The 24,276-nt window shown below is 36.9% G+C and overlaps 1 protein-coding gene across 2 annotated transcripts in view; it reads right to left on the minus strand.

Moving 5' to 3' along the window:
- Positions 1 to 10,792: 10,792 nt before the first annotated feature.
- Positions 10,793 to 24,276, minus strand: part of RC3H2 (ring finger and CCCH-type domains 2) — a 46,944-nt gene continuing 33,460 nt past the window's right edge. For both annotated transcript variants that reach the window (XM_029201951.1, XM_029201953.1), the window contains exons 10-21: positions 22,020 to 22,328; positions 17,891 to 18,105; positions 16,774 to 17,207; positions 16,015 to 16,185; positions 14,486 to 14,632; positions 13,945 to 14,158; positions 13,619 to 13,703; positions 12,972 to 13,053; positions 12,741 to 12,875; positions 12,380 to 12,487; positions 12,134 to 12,282; positions 10,793 to 11,512 (exon numbers count right to left, since the gene is read on the minus strand). In XM_029201951.1, coding sequence (XP_029057784.1) covers positions 11,317 to 11,512; positions 12,134 to 12,282; positions 12,380 to 12,487; positions 12,741 to 12,875; positions 12,972 to 13,053; positions 13,619 to 13,703; positions 13,945 to 14,158; positions 14,486 to 14,632; positions 16,015 to 16,185; positions 16,774 to 17,207; positions 17,891 to 18,105; positions 22,020 to 22,328 — 2,245 coding nt within the window. In that variant the 3' untranslated portion in view covers positions 10,793 to 11,316. The remainder of the gene's footprint in view (positions 11,513 to 12,133; positions 12,283 to 12,379; positions 12,488 to 12,740; positions 12,876 to 12,971; positions 13,054 to 13,618; positions 13,704 to 13,944; positions 14,159 to 14,485; positions 14,633 to 16,014; positions 16,186 to 16,773; positions 17,208 to 17,890; positions 18,106 to 22,019; positions 22,329 to 24,276) is intronic.

Raw genomic sequence — 24,276 nt, forward strand, 5'->3', positions numbered from 1 at the left:
AGATTTGTCCCTGCCACTTGGATTATTTTTGTTATGAAAGTGTTAAAGGTCTAAAGATGGTTTTGGATGACATCAACCAGTATGAGGATTGTTTGAAATAACCGGTCTTTCTCTTTCCCTCCCTCCCTGTCAGCGTGGGGCCAGTTTGTGGCAATTGAACACATCTTTCTTATTTAGAAATTAAACAACTTTTAGACAGCAATTAAACTTCTTTTTGTATTAATGAATATAAAACCAGTAAGGGCTACTTCCATATATAATGCTTTAAAAAAATTTTTTTAATTGGTATCTTTAGTGTAGGCTTTAATTTTGTAAATTGAAATTTACTTTAGATGTTGGATTGTCTTTAAGAAGCAATTACATTTCTTTTTAAGGTTTTGATTGAAAGCATCTGAGAAAATCAGAAAACCTCTTTGCTTTCATAGCTTTAGTAACAATATTCTTAGTAACAATATTTTTCTTTAAATAGCCCACACACTTAACAATGTAAGAGGCAAATTTTTTCTTTTTTAGAAATATTTCGGTTTCTCTTATTTACATATACATTTTTAATCTCTGTAAGCCAATCAGAATGGAGCTTCATTACATTTTGAGACCTTATAATAACAAATATAACCTGTATTCTGATTAATATGGTGGATTACACTGGTTGATCAAGTGTTAAACCAACCTTACATTACTGAGATAAACCCTATTTGGACATGATGTATTATAATTTATATGTATATAACTATCTGGATTTGCTAACACTTTAAGGATTTTTGCATCTATGTTCACAAGGGATACTGAGCTGTAATTTTTTTGTAAAGTTATTGTCAGGTTTTGATGCCAGGGTTTTATTCATCTAACAAAACTAGTTAGGAAGTTCCCTCCTCCTCCATTTTCTGAAGGCGCTTCTGTGAAACTGAGGTTATTTTGTCCTTAAATGTTTAATAGAATTCACCTGTGAAACCATCGTGAGGCCTGGAGTTTTCTTTGTGGGGAGCTTTTCATAATGAATTTCACTTGTTTAGTAGATACAAAGCTATGGCAGGCAGCTTCTAAAATGGTCCCTGTGCCAATAAATAATCTGTCTCTCAGCTCTCAATTTACCCTTCTTGCTTTGCAATAATGGACTGAATTCCTTTAAGCATCTCTCCTTTGCTGTGAGCACAATGATAAGCTTCCTCACTAGAGGGCACTGGAGGAGGAGAGACTGTGGTCAGTGGTGTTGCTGTAAGGACATGCAGTGGGTTCTTCTCCAAGCCACAGGCCCAGCACATGTGGTTCCTTGATGACCTTGCAACCTCTGTCTGGACTAGCAATAATTTTCCTGTGACCCTCTCAACATGGAAATCAGTGTCCTGAAGGCCTCCTGTCTGCACTGGCGCCAGTTCCCTCCACAGGCTCCTCTGCAGCTCGCCTGTGTTCTAGACTTGCTTTCTGCTTGCCAGCAACCAGTCCCAGCCTGGGTAAACCAGCAAACTTCTCTGCTGCCCAGTGGGCTGAACTTCACCTGCTCCAATGAGGTCTGCACCCCAGTCTTGATAAGAGGCCCCTTTCCAAGTCTGTCCTTCCTTACTCTCCCTAAGCCATAGGATACCATACGGGATTTCCTTTAATCTTATAGTCGCTCATCTACTAAATTTTAATAATTCTTTTGTGTCAAACATTCCCTCTATGGTTTTTATCTCCTGATGGGGGATAAAGAAGTCACTAGGTCCAGTCCACACTCAGGTGAGAGGCTTATGCCAGGACATGGATACCAGGCAGGGGTCTTTGGGAGCTCTATCGGTCCGAGTGGGGTCTGGACCTAGTGACTTGCTTCTAAGTGACAAAACCGATGGGATTATTGTTTCCAAGGTTAGGCTATAAAAGATTGTGACTTTATTGCGTGCTGCCTCTCTCTTGTGCAGGCGTGAATGCAACCTGGACCCCACCCCCCGCTTGGTCCCAGGTTCTTCCTACTTGCTGCTTGGATGAGCCAAGCTAGCATATTGACTGTAAGCTGCCCTACAGAGAGGGTCAAGTGGCAGAAAACTTAGGGCAACCTTCAGCCAATGAAAACCTGAGGCCGTCATTCCAACAGTTCAGGAGCAACTGAATCCTGCCAGTAATAAGGGGAGTGAGCTTGGAAGCACACCCTTCACCAGGAGAGCCACGAGATGACTACAGAGCCAGCTAACGCCTAGGTTGTGAGAGACCCAGAGGAGAGGACTCCTCTAAGTCACATGCAGATTCCTGACCTACAGAAACTGTGAAACAATGTTATTGCATTAAGCTGCTAAATTGAGGGTACTTTGTTATGTGATAATAGGTAACTAATACAAGAGTTATTCCAATTTTCCTTTTCATCCTGTATCTGTTTTGGTAAATTGTATTTTGAAGGAATTTGTCCATTTTTAAGTTAAGACCATATAGTTGAATTTATCCATTTCCTACAGAGGTTGACCAAGTACACTAATTTATCTGCTCAAAAAATACTTCAGAAACAAAAAACAATGTCCACACAAAGACATGTACACAAATGTTCATAGCAGCTTTATTCGTTAATAGTCAAAAAATCTAAACAACCCACATGTTCTTCAATGGGTGAATGTTTAAACAAAATGTGCTATGTCCATACCATGGTATACTACTCAGCAATAAAAAGGAATGAACTACTAATACATGCAACAATTTGGATGGGTCTCAAGGGAATTATGCGGAGTAAAAAAAAGCCAATCTCAAAAGGTTACAGTCTGCATAATTTCACTTATATAACATTCACATAATGACAAAATTACAGAGATGGAGAAGATATCAGTGGTTGCTAGGGGCCAGGGATAGGAAAATGGGGGTAAGGGAGGGGAATGAACATGAATATAAAGGGGTAGCACAAGGGATCATTGAGGTGATGGAACAATTGTTATCTTTTTTTTCAGTTCTGTTATCTTGAGAGTTGTAGTGGTTCCACAAATCTACATGTGATAAAAACTGAATAGAACTAAACACACACACACACAGATGAATGCATATGAAAGCGAGTGAAATCTGAGTAAGTTCTGTAGATTGTTACTAATGTCAATTTCCTGGTTTTGATATTATAGTAATGTAAGATACTACCATTGGCGGAACCGTATGAGGGTACATGAGTCCTCTCTGTATTATTTTTGCAAATTCCTGTGAATCTATAATTATTTCAGAATATAAAGTAAAACAAAACAGAACAAAAACAACTTCAGTTGATCTCATCCAGTCTCTTGGGTTAAAACATCTATTTTAAATAGCACTCCCCAGACCCTCCACCCCCATTACTCTGCATCTAATTTTCACTGAGTTGACTTTTGAGTGAAGACCTGAAGAATGTGAGAGATCTAGTGATGAAGATTCTTACAGGGGTTGGGAAGCCTCCTACCCTTACAAAACAGCAAGGCTAAAGGCCCTATGGTGGGAACATGCCTGGCTGGCCTGGTGAAGATCTCAGTGGCCAGTGCAGCTGGAGCATAGTGAACAAAGTATCAAAGAAAAGACTTTGGCTTTCACCCTGAGTGAGATGAGAAGCATTTGGAGGGTTTTGAGCACAAGAGTGAAGTGATCAAACTGACATTTTAAGAGGATCTCTGTAGCTGCTGTAGTGAGAATAAACTGAAGGGAGGCAAGGGCAGCAGCAGGGAGAACAGGAAGCCATCACAGTTCAGGTGAAAGATAACTGTGGCTTGGACCTCAGTGGTGAAGTGGTCAAATTCTGAATTTTTTTGTTTTTTTTTGCGGTACGTGGGCCTCTCACTGCTGTGGCCTCTCCCGTTGCGGAGCACAGGCTCCGGACGCGCAGGCTCAGCGGCCATGGCTCACGGGCCTAGCCGCTCCGCGGCATATGGGATCCTCCTGGACCGGGGCACGAACCCGTGTCCCCTGCATCGGCAGGCAGACTCTCAACCACTGCGCCACCAGGGAAGCCCTGAATATTTATTTTGAAGGCAGAGCTGACAGGACTTGCTGCTGGACTAGGAAGAGTAGTCAAGGGGGAAATAACTGAAACGGGGAAGACTGGAGGTACACTTTGGGGATTCAGATTTGGACATGTTACGTCTGAAATGTTGAGATCCAAATGAAGATGTTCGGCAGACTGCCCTATCTAAAACTGCCCACAGTACTTAGAACTACAATGTAAGTTTCATGAAGTTAGGGACTAATTCACTACTATATCTCTAATGCCCAGTACGAAGTAGATTCTCAAAAGTATATTTGTTGAGTGAGTCTCTCTAAACTACCTAGGCCTGAACATTTGATGATGGATGTTATTGAATGCACCTGGGCTAAGACAGGCCCCAAACCCATTTTCATTCTTTATGGCAGTGGTTCCCAAACTTTTCTGCACATTGGCAGCACCTGGGGAGCTTCAAATGTACTGATGCCTTGATCCCACCTCCTGAGAGTGTGTTTTAATTGGTCTGGGGTGTGATCTGGGCTTTGGGATTTTTTAAAAGCTCCCTAGGTGATTGCCATGTGCAGGTAAGTTTGGAACCACTGCATTACTGAGTTTTCAGTTATAAAAAATCTTTGTTAAAAGTGCACGATCATTACTCCAATAGGTGTCAATTATAAAGAAAATAAAAATCTTCCTGGGATTTCATTTCCTTCAGTTAAGTTTCCTCTCCTTTGCCTGGATCAACTATCCATGGTTCTTCCTCTTCTTCTTCCTGATCTCAATGATCACGCCAGGGCTTATACAAGATCACCCGTTTCACAAATATCGGTCTGTTTTCAGCAACGAGGTCTGGGATTCTAAGCCAAATTTAATCCATGATAATGTGGAGATGTCTGGTAGGCTTCCTCTACAACAAATCCTGTCAATTGCGCTCTCCTACTTTTCAAATCCATCTCTTCCTCCATCCTCTCTTTGGCCATGCCCTAAACACTTCTTACCTAGATTGTTGGCCTGGTCTCCCTGCTGGTCAATCTCCAGCTTCACCTCAGACTACTACCAAAGTGATCTTCTAAAAACCCAAATCAATCAGATCTTCTAACTTCCAAGACTCCCTAACAGTCTCTTTAGTATTTAGTGTCCTTCATAAAGGTCCCTATTTACCTCATCTAGCTGTGTGATCTGATCTCAATGATCAGATCACATAGCTAGATGAGGTAAATAGGACAAATTGGACAAATTTGGACAAATTCTCTAAGGTCTCTGCCTCAGTCTTCTCATCTGTAAAATGGTGACAATAATGGTTCTAGATGATAATATACCTACAGCACTTAGAACTGTGTCTGGAACATATTAAGTGCTGTTAAGAGTTAGTTAAGCTATTCTTCAAACACTCCTTCCACTGTAACACTTATGGCTAAAATAGGTTCCAACCATCACCATCACCATCTTTGGAAGGTAGAATAAGACTTGAATCAGAAATCTGACTCCATTTACTTTCTAGTTACAAGGTCTTGGGCAAGTTACTTAACATCTCAAATACAAAACAGGGATCATAATATTTATAGTGAAGGGCTGTTAGGATACAGAGTGGGTTGTTGTGAAGTTACAGTAGGTTCTCAGGTGTTTTCTCCCCTTAGCTCTGCTTGGTGAAATATTATTCAGCCTACAAAGAAATGCCCTTCTTTGAGGTCATTTCTCAAAGAAGCAGTTCCTCTGGCTCACTATCACTACCATCCACTCCATAATTTCCCTTTTGGAGTTTCCATATACCTTATACAAGAACATAGCTCACTGAGCTGGTTATTCAGATTTGTCTTTCCCATTTCTCACCCTGAGAGCTTCTAGAGAGAGGGCTTGTTGTTTCACTGACCTTCAACCCTAATGACCAGCACAGACAGGGGCTTAAAATTCATCAGTTGAGTGAATGAGTAAAACTACTCAAGGCCCAGTGAAAATGGTGTCTAGAATCACTCAGGCCATTTTCTGTTACATTCTGAGGTTCCACAGAACAGTCTTCATACTTCTGTAATATATTGCTTCATATTCGTTATTTATCTATTTGTCCTATTTTCTCCATTAGACTGTGAACTGCTAGTATTATCTACACCCTCATCTCCCATACAGAAAGTACTCTATATTGAATGAACAAAGTGATTGATTGAATTGAGGACTATTTCAACCTCCCTGGCCTATTCATTTCTTTCAGATCCTTCCCAGTGATGAATGCATGAGGCAAGGTGATTGTTTAAATCTTAAGGAGTAACCTGGTAGCTTAGTTAAACCAAAAAATTTACCAAGGAAGTCAAGATAACTAAAATGCACTATAAACTTAATATTGACACTAAACAAACAACTTTTAAGGTGGACAAATAATTTTATTTTGTGCATGCAAATACATGTCAAGTACTGCAAACTTTTTCCATCAATTTTCTCTCAAACACTGAAAATCATGATGCTCTATTCTGTGAACAGCCAAAGCTAATATCTCTTCACTTCAGTGCTACAGCAAAAACACACAGAATTCACTCTTTGCTATTCACTATCATCACAACCCTCATTGTTCCATCTCTGCCCTCCCCCCATATACAGGCCTTATGAATCCCAGCCTTCCCCCATTTAATCCTATTCCTATAGCACAAAGGGAAACATTACAATTTGGAAATTCAAATTGAAATAAATGGAATAGAATTTATTCCCATATATATTCCCCATTTCATTGTACAGAATTATTTTAAATTATAGTTTTAAATAGAAGCTGAGTATATGCCTTAAAAATGAGCATTAAATCCATCTTAGAGATGGTGCCTGCTTTTTACATGATGGGTGTACACCATCTTTAATTTCATTTACATTTCAATCGAACAATAGATTTGCAAAGAAAATGTCTAATACAGACGTAAAAATATTCACACTAGAGCTTCACAATCGGTTGTACAATTGACAAACAGGCCTCTTTTCCCAAACTTTCCAGCTAAGCAAATTTATAAAATGTAATCAATGCAACAAGAAAAACATTTCTCTTTCACTTCCAGGGAAAAGAATATGCAATAAACAGTATAAATGCAGACAGCAGTTGCTGCAAGCTAACCACGATACTCCCAAGTGGCTGTACAGTGGATATGTGCAGTACAAATAAAAGCCACATGTGTTGTATCACAACTACAGTATAATTGTTTGCCCAGCTAAGAGAATGCATGCACTTCCATGCCTTGGGTTATAAAGTGAGGCCTAATTCTTGACAGATTGATGGAATATATGCAAATGACCTTGGCTTGTGGCAGTACTAAGTGCAGCCAGTGTCTGTGTTCCACTGGTTTAAGGATATTTAAATTTTTTTATTTAAAAAAAGAAAAAAAAACTGCCAATTTCAGACTTGGGGGAATAACTGCTCTTGGAGTAAAAACAGGACTCCACTCAAATGTGGGGTGTTCTGATTGGTGGCCTTGACTCCTTGTATTCCCTTGCCAGCAAAGGGATACAAAGAAACCACTACTATAAAGGAGTAACTAGCAAATTTATTCAATTTACCCAGAAAATGAGATACTCCTTGAGCATGTTCATTTGTGTTCTGCTTGCAGAAGGGGTTCTTATACAGAAGGAGTTACAGTAAGTGATCCCATTAACACTCTTCATTCACTAAAACACAGGGAAAGTTCTTCCAGGAAACTAATACATAGTTGCAATGCAACTTTCCCCTTGAATGATTAGTCACCAATACTGGTGACAGTCTGCTCAGAAAATGACTCTAGAAGCTAGGGAAGAAATATTCAAAGTTGAAATCACATGCTGAATCTGATCATTACAAACGCCACGCCTGTTAACAAGACAACATGGGCTTTAACATCTAAAATGCAAAAGCAAGCTAGATGGTTTTTAAAACAATGTTTTCAAATGTTTAAATGATCCCATTTTTAATTCCTACAAATCACTGTGCATCTGGTAATTTTCTCAAGGCAGCATATAAAACTGGGATGTGCTTTATAAACTTAGAATCAACTTGAAACGTGAGTGAAAGTGACCAGATCCATACAAATGGAAAATTTCAGTTCTAGTATAGGTTTCTTTTACTATCCTCTTGTGAGAGTCAACAGTTACTAGGAAAAACATCAGTGCCACTGACCCACTGAAGTACCTTCTCTTGAAAATTACGATGCACAACTTTCATGCATGACGCTGGTTTACTAGATGGTATTGAAAGTAAGTCATGGCAGGAAAGGCAAAGGAATCTGCTTTGTTCAGTTACCAACTAGATGACATACTTAAGTAACTTTCCCAGGACTCCTAAGATGAAATGAGACCACAAAGAAAGAACTACTGATGCTACATCACAGTATCTGAATGAGGCACATGGTCTTCAGAATGGGACTAGAAATTTTTAAAAACACAAGAAGTCAGAACAAAACCAAAGCCTCACCATTTTCCCACTTTCCAGACCTCGGATTACTTTTTCCTTATTAGACCATACACCACATATGCAGTTTAGTTGACAACATTACAAACTTCCTCTCCTATTGCTTTATATCCTTTGATTTCAAAAATATGTGCATCACAACATGTTGGTAAACGGTCAAATGACAGGGAATGCCCCCTATTTTAAAAAGTCACATTCTAGGTCCGATTTGTAATTTTTTCCTTTATGGTATCATTAGGTACCTTTCATAAAAAGGATCAGATAAACTGCTCTTCCTTCTCAAATGGCAGAGAACCAATGTCTTTGTTTCACATCCAACACACCATGAGAAAGAGAAGATGATCACTACATAAAGGATGCAATACCGAAAAATCCCAACATAGAAACAATTCCTATGTTGTTAGTGAGGAAGAGAGTAAGTTTTTAAGAACAGGGAGTTACTGTTTTATGGGATCACCTGCTGCAAGACAAGCATTATTTTAATATAAATGTTCTGAGACATACCAATAAGTTGGCAGGTATATACATACACTGATGCAAATGTAATTTCACTGGACAAGTAGGCAAACACCTAAGCAGTTTATCCCAACCCCCTCCAGCAGAGCACAACCAAGTTTCAAAACTTCAATTTTAAAATTAAAAAGATAAGGTTAAATACACAAGATCAATTTATGTAGTATATATTCACCCTCAGAACGTGCTGAAGATGTTTTGCGTAGTTCTGTTGCACAGAGGGTTCTTTCCCTGAGGGCACATAAGGAGCTCTCAAACTGTTAATAGGTCTCTATTTTGTAACAAAATAGCAATTTTAAAATCTTAAAAAAAAATACATTACCTTCAACATGGAAGATCTCACTATTTAAATATCCATGAAATAGACATACTGGTTTGCATATCCTTTTGGAAATACAAACAGCAAATAAAGTACATTGGAAGCATTTCAAATGTAATAAGCGCATATTTATAGAAAGGTTCTGATATAAATTATATAACAATCACGTTCCTGTAATATCCTAGGCTAATTTATAATGTCGGAAATAAGTTAATGTAACATGGTTTAAAACTCTTGTTCCTATTCATTTCAGGTTACAGAGTGAAATAAATAAAATGTCCTTGTAGGGATGGGGGCACTGGCCATGGCAAAAAGGTACAGTACTAACCAAGGAAACTAAGTCAAGGCTACTGTGCTGTTATGCTACAAACAAACATCTTCATACATTTGAGTATTAAACAAATGTGTAAGATCTTCCATACTGACACCAGAATATCAAAACTACCCCTTTGTTTCTCAGGTATATTTACAACTTATCAGTCACCTTATGAGCATGTTCATTAAGACAGGTATCAAACACCAGTATTTACTCATTCTGATCAAGAAATTTCAGGGAAATGTCAACCCTCCCGCCCCTGGAAATGTGCACAAAACTTTTTATCAAAATCTTATCTGATACAATGCTGTGGTTTTGTAAAACAACTAAATAGCTCAGACGACCAATAACATGATCCTGTTTAAGCATCTTGCTAGCAGGAAAAGCCCTTACATACAGTACACCTGGTGAAAGATCAGCTTGGCTTAAAATATTCCAGTACAATTTTCAGAGTAAACAACTTCACAGAAGTTAATTAAAAATAATAGTAAAAGTTAAACTAATCTTAAAGAAATGGGGGGAAAAACAAAGACACAAACTACAGGTAAGATCACCCAGAAGGAATGCCCAGCTTTTGTTTTCAAATGTTGACTGAAATTTAGGTTTCAATAAAATACCTCCCACAAATCTGGAGCCTGGCTGGTTGAACATACTGCATACTTTCAGATGCCAAGTCAAAACACTTTTCAGTCACATTTTAGCAGGGCAGAAATTATTCATGTTTTTAAGTATGAATAAAGGTTAGCCAATGTTCTATTATTACATGGTTCATAGTCTTATCAACCTAACAGTCAGAAAAACAAGGAAAATTAAACCCCAACATGAAGTAACAATAAACAATATTTAACCAAGATAATGCAATGAACATCCAAATTAATTAGTTTAAATTAAAAACCCAGCAATACCATCTTGTTAGTCAGTGCAAACACTACATACAGGGTTTTCTCAAGAAAGCTGAAAGCACCTGATTCTTTTGCCAAGTCATCAGATTCATAATGTACAGGCTTAAATCTGCATTTTAAAAAACTGCCATTACATTAGTGCATAATTTATCAAAATTGTAAAAACGATTCTGCATAACTTAGGAGAATTTAATATCTAGTACATCAGCTGAAAGACTTAGGCACTTGGTTATATATTTAATTACTTACTTCAACAAGTAGCCTGTGTATAAATATTAACAAAGCAGAAACTATTTTTGAAAAATGGAAAATTGAAAAAAAATTTAAACGCTACAGATAAAAGCACTGCACCACACTCCTACATATAATGCAGTAAAGAAAGCTAGTATATAACCCTGTAAAATTCTATGGTAAGAACATCTAACTCCACTCTTCAAAATTTAAAAAAAAAAAAAAAAAAAAGAGAAAAAAAAATCCATGCAAAGTCCCATGAAAAAGATAAATAAAGCAGCTGGAATGAGATGGAAATTTCTCTCAGTGAAACATAAAATAGAAATAAATAAGTTAATTAAGTCTACTTTCACTAGATGTATCATTGTAGGATCCTGCTAGTTTAATAACTGAGTTGTTAATTTTCTATAGAAGCCATTTAAAATAGGAAATGGCTCAGTTACTGCACCGGATTGCTACAAACTCATAAAAAGCTGCTTGAAGCTTAAGTTAAATGTCCAAATTCCAATCACTTCTGGAAAGTGAACGTGTTACCCTAGTAAAGTAAATTTTCTTTTTTTTCATAATGCTAATGCAAGAGGGCTTGAAGTATCAAAGAGTCCACAGGAAATGGATGCCCCCAGTAATATCTTTTTTTTAAAAAAAATATACATTATATAATATATATTATATATATAAAAAGCTAGTGTAAATGCTTCCATGGTATGGTCACAGATTTGAAAGATGAACCTCTTTTCAGCTGTTAACCATCTTCCCATTTGCAACAGGTTTCAAAAAGTCGTTTTTATCTTCAGACATAACATGAGTTTTCAGAATGAGGTTGCCAACACTGACAGATGTGGCAAGAGGGAGGCAACTCGCATTGCTAATGGCCACTGGGAGTGGCTGACTAAAGCAAGAAGTTACCGGCAGAATTGTTTTTTGCTCCTCCCTGGGAGAAAATAAATGACATTGAAAACGAATTAGCTTTAAGTGAAAACTTTTAAGAGTAACCATACATGCTGAATAAAAGTTGTAACACACTTGAAGAGCCCCTAGCAAAGGCATGTGTTTTTCACTAAAAAGTATCGGAGGTCACTAAAGAAGTCCCATTTTCCAAAAATTATAATAAAAAATTAGAACACTGGTTAATTTAAGGCCAACAAACTATCAAGTTCAAGATTAGCCCATATTTTTGGCAGTAATTATATACTAAAGGCCAAAAATATCTTAGCAAGATTTTTAAAAAGGGAAACCCTTCATTTAGGTTTTAGTTCTCCATTTTGTAGTCTTGATGTTTGGCTATCAGTTAGAGGAAGTATAACCTGATGCTACAGCATAAACATAAACTTTTATCCCAACAAAAAACAAGTTTTAGGCTACTAAAATGGACCACTTGGTTAGTTAAAACTTAGTTCTCCTCTCCTAAAAATCCAGACTGACCAAATCACTGCCTTATTACGTAAGGTCTTCCCCTCATAGGATAAAACCAAAAATGAATTTAACAATGCATCTATTTCTTTTTCTTCATGCCCTATGCCCACTGGTTATGAATTTTATGTCTAACACTCACAGAATCACATGGTCTTCATCTAAACTCTGTCTCTTCTGCTCCAGGGGCTCCTTTTGGTGTTGTTGGACTGGATGCCCATTTTCTACTGCTGTTCCATTCAGTAACTGATCATTTTGAGAACTGATACCAAGCTGTATGTCCAGGATCTCCTATGAAAATAAAATGTTAATCCTTCAGTATGAAAGTATTCTGTACTTTAATTCCCAATGGAGTAAAGCCTCCTAGATGTGTGACTGCAGTACTTACTTCAATCTGTTCACCTTGTCCATCAGGTTCATCAGTATCAAGTGCTGAAAGCTCTAACTCTATATCCCTATCAGGCTTAGTATCAGCTGCATCTTCTGTATAATCACTCTGTAATTAAGAAAAATGGTAATTTCATATCTGTGGAAACTGGGGCTTCCCTTTTAAATTAAAATGGGAGTCCCAATGATTGATCTAAAAAAAGAAATCTGGGACTACAATTTTATTTCTACTCTTAAGTTTTAAAAGCAATCATCCACCAGAAAAAGCCAAATTTTGCACTAAGTAATGGCATAAAATAACATGCAACAGCAGCAAACAGCAAATATATTGGGCATGAAGCTGAGAGGTTCAGTTTCCTTACCTCTCCATTTCTCAGTTCAATTTCCTTGCTTAGAAGATTTAAGGTAAGGTGACGGCCTTCGTCCAGGGAATTCCACTTCTGTTGCATGGCCAGAGCATTGGCCTCCCTCTGAAGAAGCAACGAGTTACTCTTGGCCTAGAGGGAAAAAAAAGTAAAGTCAGCTTCCATCCATAACTTTTAAATGTCATTCTATTTTTTAAAAAATTCAAAGCTGAGTGACACAGAGCCTACCTGCTGAAGTTCAATGCTCAAAAGGTCTCCAGTACTGGAATGCTTTCTATGACCAGATAAATCAGTAACAATGAATCTGTCCCTTTAAAGAAAAATATGTTCACTGTTATAAAAGTGAAATAAATGAAGCAAATAAAGCAGTAATGACTACATAATGACTATATACTATATATATATATATATATTTTTTAATTTATTTATTTTTGGTTGAGTTGGGCCTTCATTGCTGCACGCAGGCTTTCTCTAGTTGTGGCGAGCGGGGGCTACTCTTTGTTGCAGTGCGCGGGCTTCTCATTGTGGTGGCTTCTCTTGTTGCGGAGCATGGGCTCTAGGCAGGCGGGCTTCAGTAGTTGTGGCACACAGGCTTAGTTGCTCCGTGGCATGTGGGATATTCCCAGACCAGGGCTCAAACCCGTGTCCCCTGCACTGGCAGGAAGATTCTTAACCACTGAGCCACCAGGGAAGTCCTATATATATGTTTTACATATCAGATCAACCCTGAAAGTTTCAGTCATTATTCCAAATGTAAAATTTTTTCCAGAAATTTGTTATATAGCTAAAACTAGCAAAGCACAGCTCATGAATAACTGGGAGTAGGATCTGTACTCTGAGAAGAGAGAATCCTAAAGAATTAAGCATAACGTTACCGTTCAATATAATGTGCTGATGACGTAGCTTCATTACCATATGAACTCCATCTTGAATCAACCGCATTGACATAAGGGACATAATCTATAGAAACGTAGAAAGAAACAATGATCAGAAAAGTGAAAAATCAAATATAGGTGTGAATGTATACTTTTCCCAAAAATTCATATTTTATCCAACTAGCCATGTTCTCCTGGCTAAGCCATTTAATTCTGAGTTTACTGTGGCTGTTAAACGGAGAGAAATGTTCTGTATCTAACAGAGTGAGGATTAAAAAGCACAGTGCTAGAACATTATCAGGTGAAGTATTAGTTAAATGGATCACCTGATACGCTGATAGGTTTAGTCGCACTTCCTTGGGAAGCAGTGGCCTGGACAGGATCCGTGGTATGGTAACCTGTACGGGAAGATCTAGAAATTGCACCCCATTTTGAGATGATAGGTCCATCACTAAAAGGAATTATTGGATCTTCTTCTTTTGTCCTTCTCTGAGTTTCAAATAAATGCACTCTTCTCTTAACATCTCCACTGTCCAGGTCCTGCACAAATAAAAGAAAATCAATAAAAAGATTGTTGGCAATTACTTCAGCTAATAATACAAGTACATGCTTTCAAAAGACATTAAATTAAGTTTTCTGGTAAATTTAACATTAGCTGTATATCTCAATGATAACCCAACATCTACTTTAAAACACTCAACTATGCCCAAATAATTTAAACATTAAGTGCAATTTATTTCAGGCTTACCTAAATGTAACTCTGCTGCTTACAGATGAATAACATACCAACGATATGAAGATGAAAGCATTCAATCATTCTAAAACTTGAGTCAACATGCACGACAACCCTTGCCCCCCAAATCATACCATTAACACAGCATTTGAATTAGCAATTACATCTCTGGGCTCTGAATCGATAGCATTTATACAGGAACCTATGGTGCCACAAGACCAGGGGGAATAATGGGAAAGATGATCTTCTTCAAATTTTGTGCCACTCACACTTTCAGAGAACTGATTAAAAAAAGAAAAAAAAAAAAAAAAAAAGGCACAGGCAATTGGTAAGAAATTTAAATTTACAAACTTGTAACTAATATAAAGTATTATAGAATTCACAGCACTTTATAGTGAACAATTAAACATTCAACAACTAATATAAAAAACTGTAATAAGTAACAAATAGTATTTATATTATTTGTATTTATATTACATATTAATAGAAAAGAGAATGCCTTCTCTTTTTTACTTTGTCCTTTAAGAACTCATAAGGAACCCCTGACTGATACTATACAGACCAATCAACAATTTATAGCATGCCCCTAACATGGTACAAAGTGCTCTAAAAAATGAAAAAAAGCAAAAGAAAACACACACATACACATACACAGATAAATACAAATACATTTTTATATTAAGCAAGTGGCAATTCTATCACTCTTGTCAAGATGGTTAGCTGCTTTGAAGAAGTACAAGTTTGATGAGATAAATTTGGATCTACTTTAAAAATTCAATATTTATGGATGGAAAAATATGATGTCTAGGATTACTTCAAAATAATCCAGTAGGAAGAGGGGGTACAAATGAAAGAAGATGGGCTGAGTTGATAATTGTGGGTAATGGGTACATGGAGTTTATTACTATTCTCTCTACTTTCGCATATGTTTGAAATTTTTCCTAATGAAAAGACTAGAAAAAAATTTTATTTTAGTATCTCTAGGGATAGGAAATAAACCAGATGAATCAAAAAAAAAATTAATGGTTTGCTCTAAATATAACAGTACTGAAAACAGGGTACATTAAAATAATCCTGGTACAAAAACTTGTTTTGAAATGATAACAATAATTAACAGTGATTTAAAACACCATAAATAATACAGTAGGCATTTCTGCACCTCTTGTGAAGTAGGGAAGAAATGCCTCAGATAGATCAGAATTCAAATCCAAGCTACTTACAGGGTGAATTTACTACTTGGGCAAATTACTTAACTTCTCTGAGTAGGATTCCTAACATGCAAAATATGGGTAATACCTGCCCCCTAAGGATTCTGTAAGAATTAAATAAAATAACTGCTTAATACAGTGCCTGGCACAAGTAGGTGCTCAATAAATGGTGGATATAAATCTTATTATTAATAAAAGCCATAAAAATAATGAGAACTATACTGCTGGAAAGATTTTTGAATTCTTGGTGGAAAAAGGACTGTGATTTAGTGGCCTTCAGAGTATCACAATGCCTAGCCATAGTGCTTACATACTCAGTGCTTATTGAATTAAACTCAACTGCCACCAAACCAATGCAAAATATCCAACATAGCTAACTCTGGCTTGAACGAGTGCTCTGAAGTCAGTTGTCTGACCTATCCCTGGCAACATCAAGTAATTAAAACCTTTCTTACATCAGTGCGAAAGTCTACACTGAATAGAGGAGAAGGTGGTGTTGGTGACTGTGTTGCCACAGGAAGAGTTGAAGAGACAAGAGGTGCTTTCTGAGTGTGGTACTGTGCCCACTGCTCTGGCTTTCTTCTTATCTGCTCCTCGCAACTGGTCTTCAAATGACCACAAGGTTCCTAAGGGGGGATAAAAGAAACAATCTTAATCATCTAGGGAGTGGTAAATAAATTTAACTACGCTCTGTGGAAATAATGTGAACATTTATTATATTGTTGGGACAAAAAAAAAAATACAGTAGGGAAGTCACCCTAGCCTATTCTCCATACACTTAAACGAAAGGGTTAATATTTAGTCAAATGTTAAAAGTAAAATCTGAGCACTCACTTCTCTGGTTTAGGAAAATCATATGTATATACGTGGGGATACTAAAAATAGGCCCTATCTTTGTATTTTGAAGATTTGTTTTTACCTTCTCATCAGTTTCGTATCCAAACATAACATTTATTGAGCATGAATATGCATCAGGTCCAGTTCTAAGAGCTTTGCTTTTTCTGATTTAATCCTCACAACAGCTTTATGAGGTAGGTACTACTATGATTTCCATCAAATACGAAAAAACTGATATAGAGAAGTCAAGTAAAATTCCGTAAGTCAAACAATAAGTAAGTGGAGGAGCCAGGATATATACCTGAATGGTCTAACACCAGACTCTAGAGTCTTAACAACTACACTACATCAGCATTCCTATTTCCATTATCACTTACCCTTGGTAAAGGCACAGTTGTCCTTGGCTCACTTGGTGGCTGACAAGCCACTGAATAATACCCATCTAATGAGTTATATCTTTCCCGCAAAGACGTCTGATACACAGACGAGTGCATCACATCCATTGGAGGTAAAGAATTGCTTCTAATAATGTCATCTCGTTGGTACATAGGTGGGCGCCAGATGCGCCTGCTGTCGTACACAGGAGCATACATTCCAGAAGGTACTGGAGGAACTGGTCCATACGGCTGCGGAGGAGGAGGTTGGTAAGGAGAAGAATTCATTCGATCTCGAGGCGAAAATGTACTGTAATGATCAGCATATGGCATGGAAGCAGGTGGGAGGGAGGACTCTGGAACATTATTGGACCTCACAAAGCGAGGAACACAGGGAGCCACACCAGCTGGTACTGTTGGAGGTGGTGGGTAGTATCCTTGAAAATTGGAAAGAGGAATATTTAATGTAATCTTAGTAAAATTTAACATTTTGTAATGGTTTAAAGTCTAAAGCAGCCTTTAATGTTGGAAAATAAAATAAGCTTTGAACTTTACTTTAGTTACCCCTGGTTTAGAAAGACACTACACACTTTCAAGACACCACTATATGAAAATCATTAATGTTCAATAATTTGTTAAACTGCTCCTTAAAAACACTTGATGAGCTATTAACAGGTGGCTGGTAAATTTCCTTCTAGGCCATGTATTGCCACAGGTTTTAGATTAAGTAATTAGTTACATCACTGATTCTTAACCTTCTGGGGAGCAGAGGTTAAAGACCTCTTTCATAATCTATGTAAGTTGTGCGTTGTCTTTCCAAAATTATACTTAAAGTATATATAAACCAAACATTTAATATACTTATTTCAGAGGACATACAGAACTTACTAAAGCTCATCCATTGACCCTACATTTGATTTGTAGGAATGAGAATCTTAAAACTACTGGTATGTAAAATCATAGATTCTTAGGACAGGAAGAAAACTTAGGGGTCATATAGTCCAAAGGATTAATTTTTTAATGTAGATTTTCTAGACAGATATAAATGATTCACTAACTTATTACAACAAATGTTATATTGTAGTTTCTTTTTTTCTTAGAATTGTCTAAAATTACTTACCTGTCTGTGGGTACTGTGGGACTTCAAAGGGTATCTGAGTCCTTGGATCTTGAAAATACTGAATGTTTTCAGAATGCTGAGGATATACTGGTACTCTAGTTATAAATGGGCTGGATTTTGGAGGCACAGAATTCAGCTCTGTTCCAACATTAGTGGGCCCAGCTGAGGTAGCCGCTATATTACTTACAGGAGTCTTGGGTGGAGAACCAATTTTACTGGAGAGAAAATTTAACAAGGGCAAATGATAAATCACTATCTATGACTGTTAAAAGTCTTTCTCAGTAGAAATGGTTCATAAAATTATAGTGACCACTAACAGCAAATGCTTCAGGTATTTCCACAGTGACAAATAAGGCCATGAATTTCCTTACCACCTGACACTGTTAATTCACAAGATTATAGTAACAGATCTCATATTTTGGTGAGGGTGAAAAACAAAACAAAAAACTGCAAACAAATCCCAGGCACAATGTGACCCACTAGTCCCTTTTTACTCATACTTAAAGATTTTTCCTACTGGAAGTTTAAAAAAAATCCTGTTCAATAACTTCTCAACAGAAACAATATAGTTTACCAGTAGAATTTTTTGACACAAATAAGACAGATATGTAAAGGGAAGGACTGCTCTAAATATTAAGCATTAGATTAGCTGAAATGTAAACTTATTGAAGAAAGGCCATTTTTGTCCATTTTGTTAACTGCTACATGCCCAGGATCTAAAACAGTTTCTGGCACACAGGAGGCACTCAGTAAATATTTGTTGGACAAATGGAAAAGTTCCTGCCACGTAGTAGGTACTCAGTAAATATCTGCTAGATGAACAGAATGCCAACGAAATGGTTACTCATTAAATTGATGCAAAACACACAAGCTTTTTTTTTTTTTTTTAAAAACACAAAGGATTTTCTTTGTTGATTCACCAGGCGATCAGCTCCAGAGGATCTCACCATGGCTTCTTAGGCCCTCTGAAGAAGTCAAACTTTGGCAGAGCTGAGATATGTGGTGATGCAAGAAAAAGATCTTGTTAATGATGCAGGAATTCAATACATTGCATCTCAACTAGATTAGAGGGTTTTTCTCAAACTAGAGAAGCTCTTTTAAAGCAAGAGTATAAATAACAAGGAGTATGGGCTGCCTTTAAGTCTAGCAGAGAATAGTCTAGCAGATGTTTACTTCTATGTGTAATTGTGTATTAAAATGCAGAAAATAAGAAACTGTGGATAATAGTAGTAAGTACAAATGGCTTAGAGTTTAAAGATATTTTAGTGCTGTGCTTATATTTTGAAGTTCAATAAAGGCAACACGGAAAATGATTAGGATTTCCTCTTAACAATAATAAGTAACACTAATCAATTAATGAGCACATTCCAGAAACTATTCTAAGTGCTTTACATAGAGTATCTGGTCCTCCACAGCAGAATGTTATATACCATAAAATTCAGATAAGTACTTTGAAATGACAAATTCTTAGACTTTGCAGGAAAAAGGTACCAAAATCCATGACAAGGTTCATAGCCTTATGAAATCATGCAAGCTATCCCAAAAATCCAGACTTAAGGAAAAAGCTAACTTTCAGTCCCATTCTAGCCAGACAGCTAGATTCTAGATGAATTTAGGATTCTAGGCTGTCCTTTGCAGCAGGCCCTCTTACCTACATGCTTTTGCCTGTTGCTGCTTTCTCTACTGACAAGACCCTTCCTTCCTAATTAGCCATACTTTTGGAATGGCTCAGGTGTCATCACCTTAACTCTAAAAAATTTTCCACAGTAACTCCAGGTAGAATTATTGTTATTTTTTGTGTTTTAATAACACTTGAAACACAACTCCATTACAGTACCTTTCAGAATATATTATATGATATCTGTTTATGTCTGTCTCCCAAACTACACTGGAAGACTCTTAGAAGCAGGGAGTATATCTACTTCATTTTCATTAACTATGCCAATTGTCCTGGTATTTGGCACATATCATAATTTCTGAATGAATAAATGATTTATTTACCGAGATTGATTTATTTTTGAAAGTTGTTTTCTCTAGTCCATCATTTTTTTAAAAACTAAGATATATTTACTCTTGTAAGGTGTACAATTCAGTGATTTCTGGTATATTCCCAAGGCTGTGCAACCATCACTGCTATCTTATTCTGAAACATTTTTACCACCCCTAAAAGAAACCTGTACTCACTAGCATTCACTCCCCACCCCCTTGTCCCCCAGCCCCAGCCCCTAGCAACTATTCATCTACTTTCTGTCTTCTATGGATTTGCCTATTCTGGACATTCACATAAATGGAATTCTACAATATTTGGCTTTTGTATCTAGCTTCTTTCACTTAATATAATGTTTTCAAGGTTCATCCATATTGTAGTATGTGCTAGTACCTTATTCTTTAATGGCTGAGTAACATTTCACCGTATGAATATAAAATGGTTTTACAACTTTACCTTGCCAAAACCCTTCAAAAGCTCATTTTCTAAATATATTTAACACAAGACCTCCATAATCTGGTGCCAACCTACCTATCTAAATCTTATCATATTTCACCCAGCAATATAAAATTTTCCTATCCTTTAATCCAACCCCAATATTGCTTCATTTATGTAAATGCTGTCTCCCCAACTATGTCTTCATAAGTTTCTTAAATGCACAGATATCTTTTACATCTCATGTACTTTCTTTTTTCTTTATTTTTAAAATTTTCTTTATTTTTTTTGGCTGTGTTACGTCTCAGTTGCAGCACTCTCATGTATTTTCAAGAGTGCCAAAATCAGAGCTCAGTATTAGTGTGTAAATAACATTTGCTAAATTAGACAATGTTCTCTGATTTATCTCTTCGAAGATCTCTCTGAGGGAAGATTATAAGGATCCTCTGATAAACAAATTTCCCTATCACATGCTAATTGCAGAAATAAAGGATATAAATGTCTACCTATCCATTTATTATTTGAAATCCCTAGCAATTTACTGTGTGCCTAGCATAACGCTTTTTCTCCAAAAGGTATATAATAGACACTGACAGACTATTTATGGGCAACAATCTAAACATGCTTTAGCTCAGATTTTAAGAGGCTTAAAAGAATACAAAAGCCTGAGATATTAGAGGTGGAAGTAACTTTTCAGATAATCGGGAAGTTTTAAAACTTTTTTTTTTTTTTTTAAACCTATTGATGAATAAAGCCAAACTCTTTTTTGGGGGGGGCCTCTCACTGTTGTGGCCTCTCCCGTTGCAGAGCACAGGCTCTGGACGCACAGGCTCAGTGGCCGTGGCTCACGGGCCCAGCCGCTCCTCACCATGTGGGATCTTCCCAGACCGGGGCACGAACCCGTGTCCGCTGCATTGGCAGGCGGACTCTCAACCACTGCGCCACCAGGGAAGCCCAAAACATTTTTCTTAAAGTACCAAAACCTTTCCGCCAAATTAAATCTTATGCTGAAACCCCAAAACAACAATAATGGTAATAATAATACTGGTAGTTATAATAACAGCAGCAGATATTCAGTGAGTGCTATGTGGCAGGCACTATTCAAAGCACATTGCAGTATTAACTCATTTAATCCTCACAACCAACATATGAAGCAGGTAGTATTATTATACCAATTTTATGGATAAGTAAACTGAGGAAAACAGATTAAGTAACCGGCCTAAGATCAAACAGCTGGGAAACACTGAGCCAGAATTTGAACCCAGAGTTTGGCTTTAAAGGTTTCCCTCTTAACAACTACACATCATTACAGAGCATAAAGTGGAACTGTTCTAATTGAAACGGGCTGGAGGCTCAAGCATCTCACCTGCTTAGGTTTCTACTTAGTTCCTTTTTGGCACCTCTATGGACTCAATCCTAAAGTTCAAGGAAATAAGGTGAGAAAAACTGAATTCTGGTCCAACCTCTTCAGTTTACAGTTGAAGAAAACAAAACCCAGAGTGGAAGTGAATTTCCAAGGTCACCGCTATTCAATTGCAGATCCAGGACTAGAACTCAACTTTTTTGGTATTTAGTGCTTTTTCTACTACATGAAACATTCTGCATAAAAATTCTGATTAACTGCTTTTCCTCAGGATAAATAAAAATACTCAGGTACTTATAAAATGGCTAAATTACTCACGTTAAACATTTTTACCTAATACTTACTTTTCAGTTACAGACTCTGCAGAAGGCCCAGCAGCATTCTGACCATTAGTGCCAACCTTCCCCACTTTCTTCACAGTCTCCAGAGCTCTTAATGTACTGTCAGTACTACGAGGAATTAGCTGGGAAACACTGTTTTCTGCATTTGAAATTCCGTTTGTACTTGGAACAATTTTCCCCGTTGTTTCAGTACTTCCTATGACAGAAATGACATTTCCGGCTGTGGTTGTGACAGTGTTGTTTACACCAACTTTATTTAGAAGAGGAAACGTTCTTACAGTTGCATTGATCTTTTTGTTCCTTAATCGATACCTGTTTCAAAAACAATAAACATATCAGTAAATATTGCACTAAATCTTACCCTAAGTAAAAAAAAAAAAAAGGGAGGGAGCAATAGAAAAAATGTTAAAAGGAAGAACAACTTTGAAAAACAGGTTTCTTCAGAAACTAACACACCATTGTAAAGCAATTATACTCCAATAAAGATGTTAAAAAAAAAGTTTCTTCAGCTAAATATCAAATACAGTCTACATCAAACTCTGCTATGATAGCCACCACATGAAAATGTATCTGCCATATACAATATATATATGTACACACAATACTTATGTATGGAGACACATAATTAATGTAGCAAGAAAAGTACAAATGTATTCAAAAAACTATTTTGAGAGTGGGAAGAGATCTTCTTGAAAATTTTGTATAATTGGAATAGAAAGTACACTATATAAAAATGAAAGTAACCATACCAAATTTATTTGGGAATGTAGAATGAAAAGGTATGCAAGAGTTGAAAGAATTCTGTTGTTACCAAATTGTTAAGACATCATATAATTTTAAAGAGATTAAAAAAAAAAACTCATTCTTAAACATTACACCAAAATATAGAAATTTAGTATTCTATTTTTCAGATTAGTTTATGACTAAAGTAAAAAGTATTTGGATTAAAGATATTTTCTGATATTAAATTCAGGGTTTTATTTATGGTGGTCAGATATAATACTCTAATATATGAAGCAACCTGATCTCTGATTCCATTTAATTTATTTCCAGTCATACAACAAAAATTTCATTACAATGTAGTCCTAGTTAGTGTTCCCTCCAATATTTTAAAGTGGTGAACAACTATGTTATATGAATAGAAAGACTACACACATACGGGTTCATAATTATATATACCTAAATTAATCTGATATTAATGTTATATATAACCAAACATATGGTAATTAGATATAAACAGTGTTAGTGATGAGCAATGCCTTCACAACAGTTTCCCTTTTAGTCCTCCAGTATCTATAAACAGCTTCATTATTCAATTCTCCCCGTCTCATTCATACACACACACTGACAGAAGCAGCAAAGCTCAGTAAAGACAAGTATTCCCAGATCAGCCTGGCTAAAGGTGGAGTGATAGAACATGAAGTTCAAAAAAACCATAGGTTATGGCCAGCTTATATATGTCATCTTATAGATCTGGGGAACCAATGATTACTTCTTGAAGAATGAGGGTTATGAGCAGACCTATATTTTAGAAAGGCAGTTTGGTGGCATGGAGGGGCCAGTGCTTTCCTCAACAAGCTACTCTGAAACCTGCTCTTCATTCTTCACTTCAAAGGTTCTTGCACAAAATGCCCAGCTGCTCCTTGCTTTCCATTCTCAAAGGATAAATTTCAAATTTCCTTAAGATTGCTTGGGCAGGCAAAAAAATAAAGTTTTAATTGTGAGTCTCTTAAAAGAGAGGAGTAAGGTAAAGTAAGGGACAAACAGGGATACATACTGGACTCCTGGCATCTAGGCAGCTAAAGACTTAGGCTTGGAATCTGGACCTCACAGTTGAAAAAAGCCAATTACCTCCTATTCTTTTAAAGTCATCCATGAGCTCCCTCAAGTATTGGCTCCCTGCCTTACTCAGCTTAGAATCCATTATCTACCATTAATTCCTCCCTTATAAATACCTTTAATTTCCTTGGTCCAATTACCCTGTTGAACTCACCTGGTAAAACCCCAATCCAATCTGTTACTTATTCTCTTATTCTGTGTCTGCTCAAGTAGGTGAATGTTGCTAGAGAAAAATCATGCAATCGTGCTGACTAAACTCTCTTCAAAATCATGATCAAGTATTTAAAATGGCCAAGCACTACATTAATACACTTCTCTACTAAATTCACTTTCCTATCTCTAACATCCTCTTCCCTTCCATTCCCCAGAGCCGCGCCACAGCTGATGATACTGCCTCCCACTTCACAGAGAAAACAGATGA

The sequence above is a fragment of the Monodon monoceros genome, unplaced genomic scaffold (genome assembly GCF_005190385.1).
Source record: "Monodon monoceros isolate NGI ecotype Baffin Bay Population unplaced genomic scaffold, NGI_Narwhal_1 Super_Scaffold_5, whole genome shotgun sequence".
Lineage (NCBI taxonomy): Eukaryota > Metazoa > Chordata > Mammalia > Artiodactyla > Monodontidae > Monodon > Monodon monoceros.